Here is a 23,437-nt window from a genome sequence, read left to right as displayed (position 1 = left end):
TTCTATTCAACGGTCGGAGAAAGTAATATTCCATTGAATAATTTCCTCGTCATGTGAAACAGTGTTTGAAAATGAAAGTCTACCGGCAAAGAATTCATCGGTCCACATTCATACGCTTCCAGATTCAATTTCCAATTAAAAATTTCAAATAATTAATTTTTCTGAATTTAATATTTTACCATTTTAGAAAATATTTTACTGACAAAAACATGCGTTAAATATCTAATTGATGTTCTAATTCTAACCATATCAAAAATATAATTTAAAATTTTATTTTAGATACGCACGAAATACTGTCATATTATTTAAATAATATTTACGTCACACGCTTATAATTATAAATATTTGAATTTTTTAAACTTGCACTAAGGTGATTAATATTTTTTTATAGCCGTCCACATGTTTTCTATTACAACTAGATCATCTCAACTTGATTTAATTAAAAAAAAAATTATAAAAACAATTGTGATGAAATCAGAACAACCCAGAATCTAAGAAATCAAAGTATATTTGTAATTTTAGGTAAGAAGATATATTGACCGAATTATTGGCCTGAAATCATGCCTTGGATTTTGCGTCGTGATATCATCTTCTTCCTGATTTATATAGATTGATTTTGCAATTAATTTAGAAAATTCACTTCAACAAAAGATTCAAAAAAGTATTACATGAACAAATCGAGTTAACAAACGGAAATGGTAAAGTTTTGACAGAGACAAAGCGAAGAAAAATGCATCAAATCCATGTGGAAAGCAAAAAATATAATCATCAAACGCGTTTACATAAAGCTGGGAGACAATAAATCACCAAAAATCCCATGAAAAAAAGAAAAATTGCACTCAAGAAAAAAAAGTAAAACAAAAACATTAAAAGTTAAAAACAACCGAAAGCTAATTCATATCATCATAATGTTAATGACCAAATATTAAAGCAACAAAGCGTGTACTTGTTACGTGGATTCAACCCAATTAGAGATGCTGATATCATCAAATCTAGATCAGTTCTTTCGACTACTTGTTTGTTGGGTTAGAGTTACTTGTGATCTAACCGGGGTTGAGTTTGATTTGATTCATTCTTGTGTTTGAACTTGATCTTGTAGTCAACTTGATGATGATGACGATGATTGCCGCACTGAACAAGCAACAACTTGTGCCCATTGTCTCAATTTTGTCTTCACAGTATGTGGATTATCACCTTCATCATCATAACATAAAACATCTCATTAGAAATCCAGCAAAATTCAACTGAAAGCAAAATTGAGACAATGTTTGTTTTAGATCATGATGATTACCGAACTTTATAGGTTGTAACAGTTGAATGATTCGTAATTGAAATTCAAATAAAAACTAGTTTTTCGAATCGGATTAAATCAGCTCCAATTTCGAATTGTGAATCGGATGTTGTGAGATGCAGTAAGAAAAAGGAAACTTACCGCGGCCGAATATGGCGTGGGGGCTGCTCGCCGGAGAAGATAAATCGGGCTCGGAGACAGCGTAAGAGTATGAAGACACCGACGACGAAATTGACGAAGACTTGGAGATCGTATCAAAGTATTGCTTGTTGACGGCGTGGTAGAACCCTAACGCCGGTAAAGTATTGGAGAGGCGGTCATCCAATTTAGGAGAATGTTCGAAGCCAAAACCTAGCTCGATACATGCCTTGAGCTCATCGATATCCTCATCTGTGACGCTCTTGCTCCTCTGGTGGTGGTTGTGTTTGCCCTTCCGCCTGATCCATTCCTCGTCTCGGTGTAGGTCCGGCGACCAGGATTTATGTGAGTAGATAAGAGAGTCTAGAGGCTGTTTGGACGGAGACGGTGGTTGTGTGGTGGTGTAAGGCGGAGGCATGGTCGCCCAACCCCGTTAGGGCGGGGGACCTTTTGGAATTTGAATTTGGGGAGCGAAATTTCGCCAAGTGATGTCCGAACTTGCATCGTGAGAGTAATATAAAGGAGTGGAGCACAAGGTTTTTAGATGGACCCACCTGATGTATAAAGGTTGGTGACGTCATTATTCGTGTTTGGACCCACAATGTTGATTATTTAATGGTCTCCATAACACCAAAAAAAGAATAATAACATTTGTTAACGATGACGTCTCTTGTAACCCATGAATTTATATTTGTTACCAAATAATAATCAAATAAATTGAAATAGAAATGTTAAATACTTTTCCAAAGATGTTATTTTTTTGTGGTGAGATAAAAATCTAGGACAAGTACTTTTTGGACAAGTTTCACACCGTGTAATTGATTATATGACGGTGAATAAGAATATATTTTTTTAAATATATGGTTCAAGATAATTTGTTTTTAGAACCGTAAGTTTGTCTAAGATTGAATGCAATACATTTTTGTTACAAACACGGACACATTATTAACCAAATGAGTTAGCCTCAATTTTTTTCCAGAACAACCGAATATATTAAAAAAGATAGGTTAACGCAAGGCTAACAAAAAATTACAAAGGAATTGACAATATCGGGTTTAACCTCCAAGACAACTGACTACACTAATTTTCCTATTTCTACCCACAATCCAAGTATAGGAATAGTCGATCAATCTATCAATCAACAAATTCCTTCTAATATTAAGACCATTAATGTAACACTCGGAATTTAGAAGGTTAATTATGGAAATAAAACCTTATTTCTAAAGGTCAACTCGTCGAGTTTAAGGCGTGAACTCGGCGTGTTGGAAATATGTGGCACACACATTTTGAAGATCGACTTGATGAGTTGGAGTGGTCCAACTCGATGAGTTGACGCTGGAAGAGAAAACCCTAATTTTTCGGGTATTGCACCATATTTAAAGGACTTAACTTCTAGGGTTGACCTCCTTACCAGCCTCCCTTGTCCAAAAGAAACCCTAGATCGTTTTTCCACTTGTTCCTTGAGTTTTATGAGTTTTAGAGTGATTGTTGGAGATCCTTGAATGAAGCATTAAAAAGAGAAACATCAAGCTTGGAGGAGTAATCTTGGATCCAGAAACCCTACATCAAATGCTACATCTTGGAGGTATAAAGTCATAAGCTTGACATGTAGCTTATTAGATATCATCTCTTGTAGTTTTGGCTTGGTTTTAGGTATTTGACCGAGTTATCCAAGAAGAAGAGGATTCCAGGGGTTGTTAGAGCAGATCTAACCCCTAAATGACCTCTTGAAGCTTAAAGTTGCAAGCTTTATTGGTCCCTATGTCCCATGCTTGTCATATATTCAGTTTGAAGCCTAAAATGGACCTTAGGGAGCGTTTCAAGCATTCATGGACGTAAAGTTAGAAACTTTACGTGATTTCTCCACCAGTAGACATCATATTTGTGTTTTGGGACATTGAAATGAGAGTTTAAGGGATTATGTAATGCTCGTAGATCCGGGCTAGTCAATTTAGAGATAATAGGGGTCGAAAACAACTTTTTGACAAAATACTATTTATAATAAATAATCTTAACCAAGTTGTAGAATATTTCTCAAGGGTTTTGTACATATAAAGAACGCCAAAATCCGAGTTATAACGAAGAAGTTATGGCCCGTCGAAGTTTTTCGGCAAAACCGGCACGACATCGGGAGACGTAAATAGTGAATTTAATATAGAAGACTTTTTAGCCTTGTGGATCTAAATTAAAGTTGTATAATACATCTCCACCTACGTGTGGATATAAAGAACGTCAAAAACGAAGTTCGTATGCAAAAGTTATGCCATTACGAAGATTTAGCTTTTAAAAACCCTAAACTAGCTACTTCACGACGTGAGAATTATGACGCTCATGAAATTCTGTCATAATTCGGAATCTAGAAGCTGCGAGAGGATAAGATCCAATTCACGACATGATAATTATGACGCTCAGGAAATTCTGTCACAACTCGGAATTTAGAAGCTGCGAGAGGATAAGATCCAATTCATGACGTGAGCTTTATGACACTTACGACGTGAGGTGTCATGGTCACCATCCGAAACTAGGGACGCAAATGGCAAGTCTACGGAGTGAATCATGAGATTCACGACGTGATTCTTATGACACTCACGACGTGATTCTTATGACACTCACGACGTGAGTGTCATAAAAATTTACTATAAATAGCATGCGCGCCATTCCGAAAATCTCACACCTTTCTTCATTTCTTCTCTCTAAACTTTCTCTCTCTAAGGGTTTTAACCCTCCCCTAAGCCTAGGTGATCCCCTAGCACCCTAAGGAATCCCCGAGGCTCCCGGAGTCCCGAGAAAAAGAGTCTTTCGGTTTCGAAACGCTGCTCCAAATAAAACCCGGTTTTCTTTAAAATCTGCTGTAAGTGAGCTACGCTTACGCAATTTTTAATATAGCTTTCAAATAATTATAATAATGTTATTAGCTCCTTAAAATAATTATTTGGGCTATTATTATGAGTTATATTGAGTGTTATTTAACATTTATATAATAATAATAGTTAGACTATTAATTAGTCACGGTTGACGTTAGACTAAACCCTAGTGGAATTGATACTAGGTTTTATCGAAGGAGAATTGTTTTGAGAGTATCGAAGCGCTGTCCGAGTGCCGAGTCACCACCTACTAAGGTGAGTGCATAGTTACTTTCATCTTACACATAGATATGAAGTATTTTAATATAAATTACGTGGTATGTGTGCATATGAATACTTGTTGTCTATGCTAGTGAAAGATTTTTTTTATACATGTTTTAAATGATGTAAAGTGTATAAAGTATTTTATATCTACAAAATATATTAGGTAAAACATGGGTAGATGAATGATGAGGGATAAAAGCTGAAATAGAGGAACATTAGTAGTATGCACCTAGTGCCCTATAAGTAAACATTGGCAGCAATGGACCTAGTACCCTATAGATGAGCACTGGCAGCTGCGCCACAACCCGTAGATGTTTTAGATCTACGGTAAACATCTTCGCAGCTGCGCTCTAAAGACAGTATCGGCAGATGCGCCTAATAGGGAGCCTTATGACCGTGACAGTAGCGTTTAAAGGTCAATACCGGCAAAAGCGCCTCATAGAAAATGTGCCAATTATGGCAGCTGTGCCTACGCGATAATATTAGCAGCTGCGCTTGACCACTGTGTCATTGGCAACAATGGACTTCATGTTGTTTCCTTAGGATGATCCTTACGAATGAATGAATAAGGGTTAGCTGATCCTTAGGGTAAATCCTTAAGAAGATAATGGGAATGGGTAATTGGGTTGATTGTTTGATGTTTAAATATAATAATTATATTATTGTGGGTTGAAAACCCTATGTACTCACCAGGTTTCCCAACTTGACCCACTCGGTTTATCTATATCACAGGTGTCGATATAAAGTTACATTACACTGAGAGATTTTAAAGAGATGTAGATCATTAGTGTAAATGAATGTAAGTTCTATTTATGCTTATGTTTCTGTATTGACAATGACATCCCAAATATTTTAAAAGTGAAGAAAAAATGTTTATACCCCTTAACCAATGATTTAAATGTTTTTAAATGCTTTATGGAGGGATACAAGTTAAATACTTATAGTTATTACATCAATCACATGTGATTAATAACTACAAAACAGTGATTTCTTACCGTTCAAACTGTTTATCAAACCGTATTGTTCCAAACTGTTTTACAAACTCTTTTACTTATCAAATACTTTCATTTAAACTCTTTAATACTTATTATCATTTGCATGTCTATGTATGTATACTTATATAATAAATGTTTAAAAGGCTTAAGAAGACCTGCCCGCCCTATTTCCTTTTCGCGCTTGAGATGTGGTCTGGTGGGATATCGGGTATCCGTCCGAAGGTCATTTAAATATTAATTATATATCATGTGTACATATGTAGTCATAAAGGTCCTTCCAGTTCATTCAGTACCCTTGGGTAGCAAGGGTATACTTCCAGGTTCATACGTACCAGTTACATCATTAGTAAGTTACCATAGGGGTAGCACAGGAGAATACTAATATTATAACTAGAACAAAGAAACATACAATGAGTCAGTTCATTCATGAGTCAGTTCGAGTAGTACACACAGTACATTACTATACATGCTAGATAGAGAGAACGTACATTACAGCTAGCACACGTAGAACATTTTAGTACACACAGGCTAGACAGAGAAAGATTACACTTTCAATTAGCACATTTATTACATATACGTTTGTGCAGTTATGTGAACCATTGAGCGGGTCATGGCACTTCCTGCCACGACCGTTCGTGTATCCCGAATCTCCTTAATTGGAGAGTGTATGAGTTTGCGTATAGATCTATACTGGATTGACTATCCTACACCTTGCTGCTCGCTACAGTGGGACTTGCAAGTCTACGGGTGCCAAATGTCATTTCTTACGACGTCTTACATCATCGTTTTACTAGAGTCGGTAGCAGGATACAGGTCGATCACATGTTATTTGAAAACACCTTATTGTATTAAGGTAGTTAGTACCACGGTAGTCACTTATTACAAATACTACGGTACGATAATATTTTCTCATTACATTCACTTCGTGAATATTCACACGATGCACGATAATGTAGTAACTATATTTTTGGTTAATGATAGTCAGAACTTGGGAAACACACACTCTAACAAGAGACATATACACGAACACGAGACGCCTTGGTAGAAGGCTACAGTTAGTAGAAAACATAGGGTTTTCTAGGAGAGTTCAAACATTATACAAAATATTGTACAAAACATTTTACAGAAACAACTTTCAAACATTTTCATACAAACTCAGACATTAATATACTTACGATCTCACCAACATTAAGTTGATACTCACTTTCAAAATAACTTGTATTCTCAGGTCACCACTAGACAGGTACAGGTGCTAGGCTTTTGAGAAGATGGAGTTCGTTCAAGACTCATCTTTTATTTTGATATGTATATTTTTGGTGTCTATAACATTGACATAACACACATGTATGAAATTATAATATTAATGCAATGGATGATGTTGTTGCTTGTTTACTACTATTCATTGTTGTGATACTGTACATGACGTCCCCCGCACCAGAATGTTTCCGCCATTCATGGTTTTGGGGTGTGACACCTATCCCATCATACTTTGGGATATCTTATATATTTTATCCAACTGGTAGCTGGCACTCACGTATACTCCTTAATAAAGGTGAGCTGTCTGATCTCAAAACTCGACCATTGTTAATGTTTCCAGACAGTTTGCTTTGTCTGTTGTTATTTACCAACTGTGTGGTTTGATGGGGGTACGCCATTGGCTATCCATATGATGTAGTTTGCGGAGCATATGCTGGGTGATGATGAGGGGGACAATATGATTGGTAGTGCGTGCATGGGAATGGTGGTGACAGTGGTATGTATGGTGGTGTATTTGGCTGGGTGATCATAGTATATGTAAGATGTTGTAACAAGGATGGTAGTGCTTGTAATGCGATAGTGTTGTTTTTAGAGGTTAATCGGGTTGGTGTAATGACCGAAAAATCCAACCAATTTAAATTTTTCAAAAACAACCCGATTTCATTAAATTATTACAAAAAGGTTTTCAATATAAATCATTTAGAGTATTCCCAGAATCACATTACTACAAAATCATGAGGAGCGGTACGATCACGCCTTTGCCTTGCCACGGTCTCCTGAAGAACCTGAAAAACATTAAACCACAACTGTAAGCCCGAAAGCTTAGTGAGATACCCCCAAAATACCAACCACTTATACCATACACATATCATGCTATCTCATAACAAATCACAGAACATCCATGCATATCGGGTCTACTGTGGGACTGGTCCGCCTTGTCGGGCCTTCAGTCCACCTGGTCCACCCTCCGTGTCCAGTCATGTCCCTCGAGTCTGCAGTGTGGTTGGTCCGCCCGCACTGGGCCTTCAACTCACCTGGTCCACTCTCTGAGTCCAATCCTGTCCCTCGAGTCTGCAGTGTGGTTGGTCTGCCCGCACTAGGCCTTCAACTCACCTGGTCCACTCTCTGAGTCTATAGTATGACTGGTCCGCCCGCATCGAGCCTTCAGTCGGCCTAGTCCACTCTCCGAGCCTCGGCACGTCTGGTCCGCCCTCGTGGGGCCTACAGCCTATCCGGACCGCTCGCTGGGCCTTCGGAATAACCGGTCCGCCCTGGGTATCTTGGCCTACAGCACGAAGCAGGACCCGCCTCAACCCAACTCCAGTCCAAACAACCATGTGCACATAAACATACAATCACATAACAATTCATATTCAGGCAAACCGATCTAGCAGATCACATAGCACAACATACTCTAACAGGATATCGACCTAACCGGTCACTAGCATAGCATCATCCTATCTACCAGGATACCGAACTTAACCATGTCTCTAACGAATACCATCCTAACTACCAGGATGCAAACATATCAAAGCAATAACATAACAACAGATACCCGGATCTCAATTTGATAAAGGGCTGGCCTTGGTGCCTTAGACCCTGTTGATATAGTGAGGATAACTCACCTCGAAATTGCCGGCTGAAAGGATAAGATCTCGCTGCTCCAAACTCCGACACGAACTCCTCCACTGAACATCAAAACACTCAACTCAACAAATACCCTTAATTACCAAAATACCCCTGGAATACAACTGGTCAACCCTTGGTCAAAGTCAAAGTCAAAGTCTACCCCTGACTGACTCTACTCGCCGAGTCAACCCAATAACTCGCCGAGTCCTCATACACAGAACCTCCTTCACTTTGCGAACCAACTCGCCGAGTCACCCCGAGACTCGCCGAGTCCAACGACTCTGAGTCCACTCGCACCCAACTCACCGAGTCATCCCTTGACTCACCGATTCTCGACTCAACCAGAAAATATTAGGACTCTTCGACAAGACTCGCTGAGTCCAAGAACAAACTCGCCGAGTCTAAGGCTATCTTCAACCTACTCGCCGAGTTGTTCATCCAATTCGTCGAGTTCCAGCTCATCTTCAAGCAACTCGTCGAGTCCACCCATGTGAATTGCCGAGTACCACCAGGTCTGAATCCATACAGAAGCTTTCCAAGCCATGCAGATGATCCAAACCATAGATCTATTTCTCCTAATGCCATCCATCACGTATAGTGGCAATCTTTACGTGAATCCAAGAAGATCTAGGCACTTTTACTCTAGGGTTTGGGGTTTGGGACTAGATAGCTCCATCAACAACACAAGAACAAGGACTTTAATGCTCTTAAGACCTTCTCCACTCCAGATCTGAGGTAGCAACCTCATATCTATCCTTCAAACTCAAGATGCCACAAATCTAAGCTTCCCACACAACCCCAAAATGATGAATCTAGAAGAATACAGCACAAGAACGAGATATTACCTCAAAATGAAGCCTCCAACAGCAAGAGATCCGAATCTAAATAAAGCCCTTTGATCCAAGCCTCTTCTCCTTCAAGATTTCTTCAACAAACACCTCCCCAAGCTCCAAATGCACTCCAATCTTCCACAATCACGCTTTCTAGGGTTTTTGGACTTCAAGGGGGATCAAAGAGGATGGGGAGAGGGTATAATGTCCTTTAAATAGGGCTCACCCCCCGGATTTAGGGTTTTCTCCACTCAGCACCTACTCGCCGAGTAGGCCACTTGACTCGCGACCAAAGTCGCGACCCTACTCGCCGAGTCCATCCATGGACTCGCCGAGTTGCCCTTCAAATTTACACTTTTAGCCCTGAACTCTACTCTTGCTATTCTGGGATGTTACAGTTGGTCTACTAGATATGTTTCACCCAACTGTGCTCAAATTACTAGTTGTTTCCATAGTGATCGAGATTGCATGCCTGGTCTTCTTGATTTTTTCTTGTTGTATGGTCATTCACCTCTACTCCGGGTTGAACATTTGGTTGAGTAGTAAGTAGCGTAGGTTGTTGTTACAAATATGTTGTAACGGGCCCTATTATTGGTGCTGTTATGGTGATCGGTGTAAAGGAAGGTATCAAATTGACTAGGATAAAGAACGAATGAGAAAGAGGATGCGAGTTGTTTTGCTTATCCTGCATGACTACATACAAATATCAACAATGTTGCTATGTCGAAATGTTGGTTCGTTGTTAGAAGCCCGCGTGAGGCTTTATCGAATGAACACTCAAGATATCACGTTGCAAGGACTAGAAAAACAGTAGGTTAGATATCTATGCCGAGGGATGGACGCCGATATTGCTCTCCGATGCCTAAATTATATGCCATGTTGGAGTTATGAAGTAAAATTGTTGGGAATTGCTTACTCTTCAGGAAGGATCGAGCTTCCTTTTATAGATGGGCTTTTGTCTGGTTCATAATCTTTCCACGTGGGTCTTGCTTTGGCCTCGAGGCCATAAGGGTAAGACTTATTAATAAATTTAGCTTGCCTTTTTCGTGTTTCCTAGGATGTTACTTTGTAGGCTTTATACGAAAGATCTATTTTATAGGTTGTATGTGGTTGATATATCATAGTGAGGTGAATACTGACCCGTGTCATTCATGTGTTGCAACCTTTCTTTATATCATAGGGTTTGACCGGTCTGTTTTTTGTATGAGCTGACGCCCATGCTCCATTATTAGGTGTTACATTATCAATTTTACAGATTTAAAGATAAAGAACTTTATACGTGATGATTCTAATTTCTGTTGGAAATAGTGCTTACAATCACAATAGTAGGTAATATTACTATTTATTGACAGTGTCTTGTTGGGTTACACACAATGACAATATTGAAAAATTATAGACACAAGAGAAATATAGGGATCTATTTTGTTAATTTACTATATGCATAATTAATTAATAGAAACATGTAGAATTAAAGGGGTCAAATTGTAAAGAATTAAAAGTCAAATCTTTTGGATATGCAGTTGCCTTATAAATAATTTCATAATTGATAACTAATTATACAATAAGGACTCATAAACCTCCTCTATAAATAGAGGATCATATTTTTAGATTTCATTATCCCAAATTCACCTGATTTCTAGTAGCAAAAACCTAGAGAAATCGGACTCCACTGTTCGATCTCTAAATCCTGAACAAACCCGTCAGACACGCCGCTTCCCTTGATCCAACTGTTGCGTTTTAAATCCTTTTGGGGTTTGTTGATGGTCCGTTACAGAAGGTGTCTTCACTGATCTACTACGTCTTGGATGCGATTACAAATGACATATCCTATGTTGGGTTCTCATCCATCAGATCAACTGGCGAGAAAGATGAAATCAAATGCTACGAAAGTAAGTTTCTTTCCACTGTATTTGTTGCTTTCGTGGCCAAAGAACCTCACAACCCAACAATTTATTATTCTTGATTTCTTAGACCAATGTAAGAAAAGTGTTACTTATGACTAAGGAGATGTTTAATAAGTTATGAGTTTTGTATATTTAGTGAAAAATTGAAGTGTACATGTAAATTATCTATTCGATTCATTTACTGCAGATGAGTGAAGATGATGATTATAATTCTGGATTTCATTTTATTTTTAAGGATTCATGGAATGAAAATGAAAAGAAAATAGATATACAAAATAAGATCATATTAAAAAAGGCAAATAGTTAGTGTGTTTCATGATCCATGACTAAATCCACAGCCAAATGAAACCACATTAGCATGTCCATAGAATTGATTTTGGGACAAAAAAAAACACAAATTTTAGACCAAACAAAGATATATTAAGTGAAGAAATGGGACCAAATTTGTAATTAACTCAAAAGTTTATTTTGATTAGCAATAAAAAATAGGGAAATCTGCGAAAAAGTCCCAATATTTTAGGTCAGTTTACGATTTAGTCCCAAATTAAATTTTGTTTACAAAAAAGGACAGATTACCGGCTAAAACTTCGGATTAACCCTTCGTGGCCGGTTTCACAGATTTAGCCGGTATCTCATCTTTTTTCGTTACTTAATCAAAAATTTAGGGCTTTTTCATTAATTAATCAAAATTTTAGGGCTTTTTCATTATTTATTACCAATAAACCAAAATATTTGGACTTTTCTGAAGATTACCTTTAAACTAATATATATTATATGATCTAATTTAATATGTACTATTCCATGTCTTTTTTCTTATGCTCTTCTAGGCTCACTGTGTGTTTTTATCGGTGTCGTCAAACCCAACAACAAAAATATTACTCACAAGCCTCGTTAACTCCATTGATTTTCCAAAATTATCCATTCACAACTCTATGATCATCTTTCAATCTCCAAATAAAGAACGGAGAAAATCCTTATTGATTACGTGGATGCTCATATTACCTAACCATGACTTCAACTGTGGTTCCAACACTTGGATGTTCCTATTACCTAACCATGACTTGAATCCTATTTCGAACCCATACACTAGTCGCATTGTCCATAGTGTTGTTCACAACAAAATACGAATCCACATGGTTTAACCACTGATACCTTGGCTCAAGTCTTACATGATCCTTGTTTCCTTACAATAGGGCTTGAAAACCATGAAGAATGAACCATTAATCTTAAAAAACTCAACATATGTAAAAAAATCAACTCGATATGATGTATTGAAAACCATGAAGAATGTTAACTCTAATTGTTAAAAAAATGTCAACAAGCTATCCATCATAAACTATTAAAATATTAATTTGGTATACCTACGAGCTACGGTTCCAACACTCGGATGTTCCTATTACCTAACCATGACTCGAACCTTATTTTGAACCCATACACTAACGGCATTGTCTATAGTTTTGTTAACAACAAAATACAAATCCCACATGGTTTAACCACTGATACCTTGGCTCAAGTCTTACTTGACCCTTGTTTCCTTACAATAGGTGTAACATCCCGACTCCCAGGTATAATATTTAATTAAGTTATATTCTTGTTGTCTGATCAACTTGACGAGTTGGAGGCCCCAACTAGCCGAGTAAAGAGTGTTAATGGTCGCTTAATTTCTAGAGTCTACTCGACGAGTTGGAGGACCCCAACTCGACGAGTAGGAGCTGAGTGTGAAAACCCTAATTTTCAGGGTTTGTGTCTTGCCAAAAACTAATGCATTCTGGAAGCCCCAAATAAACTAAAACGTAATAATGACAATTATTGTAATATTACAATAATTGTCATTATTACGTTTTAGTCTATTTGGGGCTTCTAAAATGCTTTACTTTTTGACAAAAAAAATCAATAAATGATGAACCATGTGGGATTTATCTTATGTCGGGGCTTCTATAGTGTTGTAAGGAAACAAGGGCCAAGTAAGACTTGAGCCAATGTATCAGTGGTTGAACATGTGAGATTCGTCTTCTATTGTTAACAACACTATGGACAACACCATTAGTGTATGGGTTCAAGTCATGGTTAGGTAATAGGAACATCCAAGTGTTGGAACCACGGTTTAAGTCATGGTTAGGTAATAGGGACATCCACATAATCAACAACGATTTTCTCCGTTCTTTATTTGGAGATTGAAAGATGATCATAGAGTTGTGAATGGATAATTTTGGAAAATCGATGGAGTTAACAAGACTTGTGAGTGAGATTTTTGTTGTTGGGTTTGACGACACCGATAAAAACACACAGTGAGCCTAGAAGAGCATAAGAAATAAGACATGAAATAGTACATATTAAATTAGATCATATAATATATATTAGTTTAAAGGTAATCTTCAGAAAAGTCCAAATATTTTGGTTTATTGGTAATAAATAATGAAAAAGCTCTAAAATTTTGATTAATTAATGAAAAAGCCCCAAAATTTTGATTAATTAACGAATAAAGACGAGATACCGGCTAAATCTGTGAAACCGGCCACGAAGGGTTAATCCGAAGTTTTAGTCGGTAATCTGTCCTTTTTTGTAAACAAAATTTAATTTGGGACTAAATCGTAAACTGGCCTAAAATATTGGGACTTTTTCGTAGATTTCCCTAAAAAATAGACAAAATTGCAAATTTGGTCCCTGTGGTATGTCCAAACTAGCATGTTTGGTCCAAAATGGGTTTGGCTTGCAAAGATGGTCCAATAGTTTCTATTTGTTGCGAGTTTAGTCCAATGGCTTAACAGCCGTTACCAAGCTCCCGTTAATTTACCCATGCCCCTCTCACTTAAGGGTATTTTAGTCCATTAATCCCTGTAACCGTTCCCGCTAAAGCTCAATAAAAGCAGTTCGTCTCCTCCCCCTCCTCAATAAAGTAGACCGTCGTTCTTTACCAAGATCAATAAAAGCCCTAGACACAAAATCAGTTCTGTTAGTTAAGCTGCGATTTGTAGAGATTATCGGTGGCTGAACATAACAATGTGGCACGTAAGGTTGTTAAACACACCCTTCAACCCCAAGGTTGTTTATGGTACGTAATTTGCCCTTTTTCATCTTTTGATTTCTTGATTTTTTTTAAGTAAGTCCAACTGAGGTGTTTTTTTTTCTTGTTTTGAAGATGGACACCCAACATTGTTTACCATTAAGTTGTACCATGGAGGTGAGTTCACCAAGTACCCTGATGTTCGTTACATTGATGGAACTGTAAACTATGTTGACATGGTAGACATAGATGAGTTTTCAGTTCATGAGCTCGATGCAATCATGAAGGGTTTTAGATATGGGGTTCCTCCTATTATATACTACCATTTTCTTGTGCCTGGTGGAGACTTCCACTTTGGTCTTCGCCCTTTAGGAAATGATCAAGATGTTGCAAACTTTTCTCAATATGTCAGTGAGCACAAAGTGATGAAGGTATACACAGAGCATGGTGAAACAAGACTACTCACCTATTTCTTGATTCCATGGATGAGGATTCTGACCAGGACAGGAAGAGAAGAGCAGTTTTGAAACAACTAAGTAAGGAAAAAAGTTGTTCTTTAGGTGAGGTTCATAAGTGTCATTTTAAAATAGGTCAAAAGTATAACAGTAAGCAGGAGTTGAAAGAGAAAATCAAAATGCATGCATTGGAAACAAAAAAGAATATTGCATTTAAAAAAAATGACAAATCCAGATTGAGGGCCATATGTAATGGAGTTGTGGCATTTACTAATGATGGAGTTGGTGGACCTACCCAAGATGAAAAAAGTAAAGGGAAAATTAAAGGGAAAAGTAAAGAAAAGGACAAACAAGGTGGTATAAGTCAGGAAAAAGCAGATTCTTCTTGTCCTTGGATGTTACATGCCTCGAGGTCTACAGATGCAAGCAGTTGGTACATTAAAACATATGAAGACAAACACACTTGTATGAATAAAAGGAAGGTGAGAGTTGCAACAGCGAAGTTTATGTCCAAACAAATCATGGATCAAGTAGAATCCAACCCTACTATCCCAGTTAAAGCTCTCCAAGAACAATTACAGAAGAAGTATGGAGTGGGCTTCTCAATCCATAAAGTTTTTAGAGCTAAAGTAGATGCAAAAAAGATTGTAGTGGGTGGTTACAAAAAACAGTATGAAGTTCTGAGAGACTATATCCTTGAGTTGCAGTCAACCAATCCTGATACCACAGTCAAATTAGAACTTGGAGATGTTTCAGAATCTAATTTGGTGAATTGCACTTCAAGATGTTTCAAAAGAATTTATGTTTGTCTAGGGGGGATGAAGAAGGGATTCAAAGCTTGTTTAAGAGATTTCTTGGGGCTAGATGGGGCTCATATGAAAGGCCCTTATCCAGGCCACATCTTAACTGCAGTTGGATTAGATTCCAACAATGGCATATACCCACTTGCATATGCCATCGTAGAGATTGAAAACTGCGAATCTTGGAAGTGGTTCCTTGAATGTCTTGGTGATGACTTGGATCTACATGCTATGTATAATTTCACTTTTGTTAGTGACAGACAAAAGGTAATGGTTGTTTATTTATTATTTTTAATGTTTATTTTGTTAATCATGTGTAATTTGTTGCCAGGGTTTGCTACAAGCAGTTAGTCAACTGTTCCCATGTGCTGAGCATAGGTTCTGTCTCAGACATATACATGAGAACATGAAGAAACAATGGAGAACTAAGGAATATAAAGATCACCTTTGGGATTGTGCCACAGCTACAACAGTGCCAGAGTTTAACCATTTCATGCACCAATTCAGTTTATATGACAAATCAGCATATGAATGGTTGAAGTCAATACCACCACAACATTGGGCAAGAAGCCATTTCACATGTAAGCTATTATGACCCTTTTACCCTTTTACCATTTTACCCTTCACATAACATTATGACACTTTTACCCTTTTCTATATAGGGAGAGCAACCACAGACATGCTGTTAAACAACCTTTGTGAGGTGTTTAATGGCAAGCTAGTTGATGGGAGAGACAAACCAATTATTAGCTGCTTGGAGTTTATTAGGGAATATATGATGAAGAGGATATGCAATGTCCTCAAGGTGCAACAAAAGTGTTTAGGCCCACTCACCCCAACAGCAACAAAGATCATGGAGAAGAATGAAGCAGCTGCTACTCAGTACATTGCAGAATGGTGTGGTGATGAAAAATACCAAGTCAAAGGCCCATGGAATGATCAACATGTTGTTGATATGCATGAAAGGGTATGCAACTGCAGGAAATGGGAATTAACAGGTATCCCTTGCAGACATGTGATTTTTGTGTTGTATAACAAAGCAGATCATGGTGAGTGTGTACAAGAGCTCCATACTTATGTCCACAAGGTGCACTGGCTACAAACTTGGAAAACTGCATATGGGTACAAGGTGGAACCAATTAAAGGTCGGGCACTGTGGCCTAGAAGTGAGTGTCCAATGCATATCACACCTCCCCCACACCGTAATCAACCTGGGAGACCCAAGATAAGAGAAGGCAATCCATGGAGGAGAAAAGTCAAAGCAAGAGTCAAAGTCAGAGTCAAAGGTCAGATGTTGGTCCCAGTGAGATTCATGGTCATGGTCCACATGGTAGTGGGAAACTAACAAGAAATTTTGTTAGTGTGACTTGTAGTAAGTGTGGAAACAAAGGGCACAACTCCAGGACATGCAAAGGTCAGGGAGGGACTTGATGGTCTATGTTGGTTTTATCTTTTGGTTTGACTGTATTGAACAACTTTGGTTTGATTCCTAGATGCAGGATGTCTTTTGTTGCAATAACTTTGTTTTCAATTAACTTATGACATGTATTTTGAAGATGGTAATAGGTATTATGTCTTTAGTATGCTTTTGTGTTAACTACACATGGATGCATTATATGTTATCTTTAGAAGGTTATGTATGAACAATAGAACAAATCCATAATTGGTCAATAGATACCAAATTTTCATTAACCATTACTTTGCATTACAACAATGTTCCACATTAGCAAAAAAATACTCAAACCAGACACATATACCCCTATCCTATTACAAATGATAACCACAATCAACCTGTGGACTTACAACAAGAACAACAACACAACAACAAAAAAAATCCAACTATAGACTAGGTAATACTTCAACATAGTTGCTTGTTCTTTGATCTTCTCCATTGCTTTTTCATGCTTGCTTGCTTGTTCTTTTATATCATCCATTGCTTTTTGTAGCTTATTGATTGTCCTAAGCAGCCCTGGTATTATAACTTTGGAACGAGCACACATGGGTTCATCATACCACCCAATAAACCCACATGATGAATTCTTGAAAAAAAGAAGAAAGAAACATTAGATCATCAGGGAGTAGTCTTCAAAATAAAGTTTAACACACTTACCGGGTCAGGACATCCCCAAAATCGGCGCCCTGGGTTGTTATCTGTCCACGATGTCCGAACTATCGCCCACTTTCTGCAGACGCACATCACCATTGTCGATGGAGAAGATGAAATCACAGGGGGGTGATCGATGGAGAAGATGAAATCAGAGAGGGAGTGATAGTTAGGGCTTGTTGCTGGAGACGAGAATAGAGACGTTGTAGTCTCTTTATGGACTAAATAATAATAAAATAATAAAGGGGCTAGATGAATGGACTAAAATACCCTTAAGTGAGAGGGGCATGGGTAAATTAACGGGAGTTTGGTAACGGCTGTTAAGCCATTGGACTAAACTCGCAACAAATAGAAACTATTGGACCATCTTTGCAAGCTAAACCCATTTTGGACCAAACATGCTAGTTTGGACATACCACAGGGACCAAATATGTGAAACCGGTCACGAAGGGTTAATCCGAAGTTTTAATCGGTAATCTGTCCTTTTTGTAAACAAAATTTAATTTGGACTAAATCGTAAACTGGCCTAAAATATTGAGATTTTTTCGCAGATTTCCCTAAAAAATATTAATAGATAGTTTTAGACAGTTGTAAACTCTGTAAGGACTTGTTTGCAAATTATCTTATTTCTTCCTTTCCTTCCCTGGTCCCAACTTTCTATTTCCTTCGGCGTAGGGGCAGTAGGTTTCCATTCTTCTACAGTGTTCGTCTATCTGAAATCGAATCAACCAATCGATCGATCGATCGTGGGAGAGTGAAACGATGTGGCACGAAGCTCGTCGGTCGGAGAGGAAGGTCCATGACATGATGGACGCCGCGCGGAAGAGGGCACAGAGGCGGGCTGTATACCTAGCCAAGCGGCGGGGTGATCCACAGCAATCGATACAGGTCTCAGGCTCTCGCTGCCGTGTGTACCGTGACGATGGCCTCTACCAAGCCACCGAAGATCAACAAGGCCTGTATGTTTCTGTATTTTCGTAAATTATATGTCGCCTTCAGTGAATTTTTTGTTTCGTAATTTTGTTATAAGCTCTCGATTACGAATCTGTCATATTGTTTCTTCGATTATGAAGTTCTAATTTGTCGTTCTTGTTGATGTTAGTAATTCTATTTTTTAGGTATATGTCTTCACAATTGTAACTCCATCCAGATTAGCCTGTGTACTAATTAGCACTGCAAGATCAATTCAGAGACCTAGGAAATTCTGATATAAAAAAGGGGGATAATAGAGGAAAATGGATGTTATTATGAGCTAATCTAAATGGTTGAATTACTAGAATATTGTCATAGTTAACTTTCATCACCATTTTTGGCAATCGGTTATGGTGATGCCACAAATCGAACAAAACATCACTTCTGAATTCTGATTAGTTGCTGGTGTGCTATGAGTTAATTTGGATATAGAGATTATATGGCCTTTCTTTCGAATTGATTCTGTTTATCTCTAATTCCATTGCCAAAACTATCTTCTCTTTTACTTCGACATCATGACATTCTGTTTCTACTGTGTTTCAGGATCCCATGGAATGGGAAACAAGACATTATGATTGACAGGTACTGCATTTCTGATTCTATCTTTCTCAAAGTTCGGACAGTTTATGAAGGTTCATCCACCTTATTGTCTTGTTTCTCAACATTCTTTTTGTAGATTTGATGGACGTGCTCTTCTTGATTTCATAAGAGATCCTGATTCTAGAAGATTCCGAGTCATTGAGAAGACAGAGGAAGAAGAAGAATTAGAAGAGTTTGTTAGTTTTGAGCGATACCGGGATTTAATTAAGCATCGACGTAGAGGATGTCGGTACTTCTTTTGGTTTCATGATCATATAAAATATTTTAAATTATTGACTTTAATAACTACTGTTATTGACAAGGCAAATCTTCAAGAATCACCAGGCAACCTTTTTCTAAGTCATTACCATAAGTTGGTATTACTTTAATCCATGTTTTACAAGCTGCTGTGGTCTATATTAACAGTTAGTGATGAAGAAGGTCTGCATCATGTTAACCAAGAGATGGAGGCTAAAACTGCTGCTTTATTTGGATTAGACAGGTTTGAAATATTTGTACATGTACATGATTTTTTTATATCTTAGAGCAGAGCTTTTACATTAAGCTTTTTGGTGTCAAGTCACATCAACAAACCAAAAAAGTTAACAGCTTTTCAACAAAGCTTATTTATGGGGACTACCAGTCTACCATTATCAATTTATAAAGCAAATGAATAAAACATTATTAAAAAATAAAAATACGAAAAAGCATTATTCACTGAGCTTGCAAGTTTACAAGTAATGTGAAAATGCTTTGGAATGAAAAAGCACCACAGTAGTTTTTTTTGGGTGCTCTTATTTTAACTTTTTATATATTTAATAGGTCTCAAACAACCCAAGCTCCTGCAAACAAGGGTTCTTATTCACAAGTGGGCTTCTCATATGATGGGGGTGTGAAAGATGAAAATCAAGATTCAGATGATGATGATGACGATGATGATGAGGATGAGGATGAAGATGATTTCAATAGTGATGATAGCAATGATGAAGGGATGGATATAATTGCTAAAGAATTTGGAGTGAAAAGGTATGGGTGGCTTGTATACATGGATAAAAAAGCTAAAGAAGAGGAAAGGAGACAAAAGGAAGTTGTGAAGGGAGACCCTGCAATTGTATGTATACTATATCACCTTCTACATTTGATTTGTCTTTTATATAGTTGTAGAAAATCACTCGATTTTTACTTAAGTTTTGTGTTTTGAAATTGTAGAGGAAACTGAGTCGTAAAGAAAGAAGAAAAGCTTCTCAAATTGAAAGAGAAAGGGAGAGGGAATCAGCACGGGTTTCTGGTAGTCGTGTGCTTCATCATGATCCATATCGGTACATACTTTTAAATAAAATAAGGGTCTTTTTGGTCTATTTGGTATGATGGAATGGAATTAATCACAAAGGAATGGAATGTGTTATTACATTTCAATATCATGACACAGGGAGTCAAGAAGAAGTCCAACATATGAAGCTTATTCACGTTCTAGAAGGTATAAATTTCTAGGATTCTTTTGAACAACTTATAGAGACTTACAGCAATAATTCAATAACTAAAACAATTGAATTTACAGATCAAGATCACGATCATACTCTCCATCATCAAAATCAAGGAGACATGGTCGTGATGATTCCGAGGATAGTCACCGGAGTAATCCAAGGGCTCCAAAAATAGAATACATAACAGAATTTGGAGGCTCACCAGATGGTGGTGGACCAAAGCTCGCTGGATACACGCCTCCTTCATCTCCTCCATCATCACATGTTGGTGCATTAAACCGGTCGGAGCACTCTTCTAATTTATTGCATTGTCGAATCGGCGAATTTTTCTGTTTTAGGAGGAAGCTTCCTTTCATAATCCCATTCTTTCTTTCTCCTTGTTAGGCTTCCAACTTTCGTTATAATTCCCGAAAATGACCCTCTGTTTTTTTTTTTTTTTTTTGTAGGCCCTCATCTGGACAAATTCTTGAAGCCTTGCATATTGATCCTGCTTCTGGTGTATCACTCGATAGTGAACGGAATGCCAAATTGACAAAACCGTCCCTCGGGTATTTTTTGTTTTTCTGCTTTGAGTACAACATTGTATTTGTCATATTTCTTATGTTTTTTTTTTTTTTTTTTTGTTGTTATATGGTAGATCTTCATCGGGATTAGCAAAGTTAACGAAAGCTTCCGGAAGCGGGAGCCTTGGAAAACCACAAGGAGAGAAAAAAGAAACACCTCAAGAACGACTTAAGCGGATCATGAGCAAACAGTTGAACAAACAAAGTGATATTTTATTCTGTTTTAAATTTATATCATAATTTGAATTTTGGGGTGATTGTTGATGATGATCTGTAAATGTAATGTGTTTACAGTTAAGAAAGATACTGCTGCTGAAATGGCTAAGAAACGAGAACAGGAGAGACAAAGGCTTGAGAAACTTGCAGAAACTAATAGATTAAGTAGTAGATACAGGCATAGAAGCAGAAGCAGAAGTTACAGTCGCTCGCCTCCAAGGTTGTTAAATTTTTTTAGAAATTTGATTAATTATATATATATATATATATATATTTTGATAAAGTTAGGTAAAGATGTTTGTTTAATTATTTGCAGGAGATATAGGCGGAGTAGAAGTCCAAGTAGGGGGAGAAGTTCTAGAAGGTACCATTCACGGTCTCGATCACGGTCTGTGTCCCCTTTGCGGGCCCGCTCTCGTTCAATCTCTCGCTCTCGCTCCCCGAGGTGATAACAATGTGTTTGATAAAAACTAAAGAGGGATTATTACTTTTGAAGTTAATTTGGAAAATCTGATTTGACCAAATTTTGCAGGGTGCGAAGCCGGTCAAAGTACTAATAGTAATAGGGTAACGAAGTTTGAGGAAGGTTTGAATGGTTTGGTTTTGTAGTTTGACTATTATATGGTATTTATGTGGTGTGTACTTTTGTTTGATATATGATATATATTGTTGCCTTTGGATATATGACAGACAAAATCTGTAGTTATGTTGAGGGCTTGTTTCTCATTTGATGTTTGCCTCACTGGACATTAGGGGCTGTTTGATAAAACTGTAGCTTTAAATTTTAGTGCTGAATGATTTCAACTTCTTAATGGTTAAGAGAAGGTATGGATTCCTAACGTCTACAGGATTTTGATTCAATCAAGGAGATTGTTTTCTCATTAACTTCAAAAGGAGACTAGGAATGGTGGTGGATTGATACCAGTTCGTACGTTAATATAATACTTAATATGAGAACTGCTAGGAAAATTTTCACAACTTCAAAAAAAAAAAAAAAAAAAAAAACAAAACAAAACAAAAAACAGATCATCCTTTCACTGGATTAAAGAAAAAAAAACTACTTATTTAAAATTAATTCTAAAGTTTGTTATGAGCTTCTTATAATTAATGAAACTAGGTATTTAGTACGATGATACCTATAATTTTGTTTTTTTTTCTTTAGTAATCGTTTTATTGTTTATATTAAAGTTATATGTTTTTTGTTTATTTGAAATATTTATGAGTACTCATAATCTTACATTATTCATATTTACGAATTCGGTGAGTTTTAGTTCTTTCTTTTATCATTTAAAACAAAGATTTTCTAATGTCCCATTGCTTGCTTAGAATGTGCTACTCTTACAGGGTTTTTTTTTTTTTTTTTTTTTTTTTTTTTTTAATAAATTTTTATTAATAACGAAAGTTAAAACACATTCACTCAAAACAGTTAAAAAGGTTGTCCTCACTTCTTCAGCCCGAACAAAGGAGTTGAAACAAAACTTTAGAAGACATAACATTATGAGTTAACGAAATTATTGGTATTACTTTAAGCTTAAAACAAAATTTTATTATTAGAAAAAAGAAAATTCTTTTTCATATTATTAAAACGGCCTAAGCTTATCATAAAAATCCTGAATCGTGAATTAATTTTTTTTTTTGTTTGGTTTTTTTTAGGCTGATGTGATTTGCTAAACTACTTTTTATATGGCCAATATGTATGTAAGTGTAAGCAAACGTACGTGTACTATTACTTTCGGTGGTCGATGCACTGAAAAATGGTGTGGTTGGCTTCTCGACATGTGCTGTTATTCTTACGTTAGTTTTTAAGAAAATCTGTGAAATGACCAAAAAGAAGGAGATCTTTAAGAAAAATAATCAAGAATTTTTGATTTTCAGAAAATGATCACGACTTCTGCAGAGAGGAGTAGGCCTGCCAGTTCTCGATATGACCTACAACACGACCCATGATACGATACGAAATAAATGGGGTTGGGTCGAGTTTTTCAACCCGCCTACCTGCTAACCCACCAACCAATTTATTAAACAGATCATATTAAACTTGAAAAAAAAAAAAAAAAACTTAATGTCAAAATTGAAAAAAATGAAAAC

The 23,437-nt window shown here is 37.0% G+C and overlaps 2 protein-coding genes across 2 annotated transcripts; one reads left to right on the top strand and one right to left on the bottom strand.

Moving 5' to 3' along the window:
* Positions 1–744: 744 nt before the first annotated feature.
* On the bottom strand, positions 745–1,920 carry LOC145032054 (uncharacterized). Its single transcript, XM_078980722.1, has 2 exons — positions 1,433–1,920; positions 745–1,194 (listed from the first exon to the last, which is right to left on the bottom strand). Exons 1-2 carry the CDS (start codon positions 1,845–1,847, stop codon positions 1,100–1,102), a joined length of 510 nt encoding a protein of 169 aa, XP_078836848.1. The 5' UTR covers positions 1,848–1,920; the 3' UTR covers positions 745–1,099.
* Positions 1,921–18,187: 16,267 nt separating this feature from the next.
* On the top strand, positions 18,188–22,188 carry LOC145032053 (CLK4-associating serine/arginine-rich protein). Its single transcript, XM_078980721.1, has 13 exons — positions 18,188–18,494; positions 19,051–19,089; positions 19,184–19,332; positions 19,513–19,588; positions 19,909–20,197; positions 20,296–20,405; positions 20,516–20,563; positions 20,645–20,851; positions 21,017–21,118; positions 21,208–21,338; positions 21,428–21,569; positions 21,666–21,794; positions 21,882–22,188. Exons 1-13 carry the CDS (start codon positions 18,298–18,300, stop codon positions 21,904–21,906), a joined length of 1,644 nt encoding a protein of 547 aa, XP_078836847.1. The 5' UTR covers positions 18,188–18,297; the 3' UTR covers positions 21,907–22,188.
* The last annotated feature ends 1,249 nt before the right edge of the window (positions 22,189–23,437 follow it).

Source organism: Lactuca saligna, chromosome 2, assembly GCF_052625555.1.
Source record: "Lactuca saligna cultivar CGN05327 chromosome 2, ASM5262555v1, whole genome shotgun sequence".
In the NCBI taxonomy this organism is placed as follows: Eukaryota; Viridiplantae; Streptophyta; class Magnoliopsida; order Asterales; family Asteraceae; genus Lactuca; species Lactuca saligna.
Note: the sequence above shows the minus strand (reverse complement) of the source record. Positions and strands in the feature narration are given on the sequence as shown.

Excerpts from the sequence above, each read along its gene's own strand:
- LOC145032054 (XM_078980722.1), bottom strand. The coding sequence starts at position 1,847 with ATGCCTCCGCCTTACACCACCACACAACCACCGTCTCCGTCCAAACAG. Across the intron at positions 1,195-1,432 it reads CCACGCCATATTCGGCCGCG|GTGATAATCCACATACTGTG; the intron begins GTAAGTTTCCTT and ends ATGATGATGAAG.
- LOC145032053 (XM_078980721.1), top strand. The coding sequence starts at position 18,298 with ATGTGGCACGAAGCTCGTCGGTCGGAGAGGAAGGTCCATGACATGATG. Across the intron at positions 21,339-21,427 it reads CAAACAGTTGAACAAACAAA|TTAAGAAAGATACTGCTGCT; the intron begins GTGATATTTTAT and ends ATGTGTTTACAG. Across the intron at positions 21,795-21,881 it reads TCTCGCTCTCGCTCCCCGAG|GGTGCGAAGCCGGTCAAAGT; the intron begins GTGATAACAATG and ends CAAATTTTGCAG.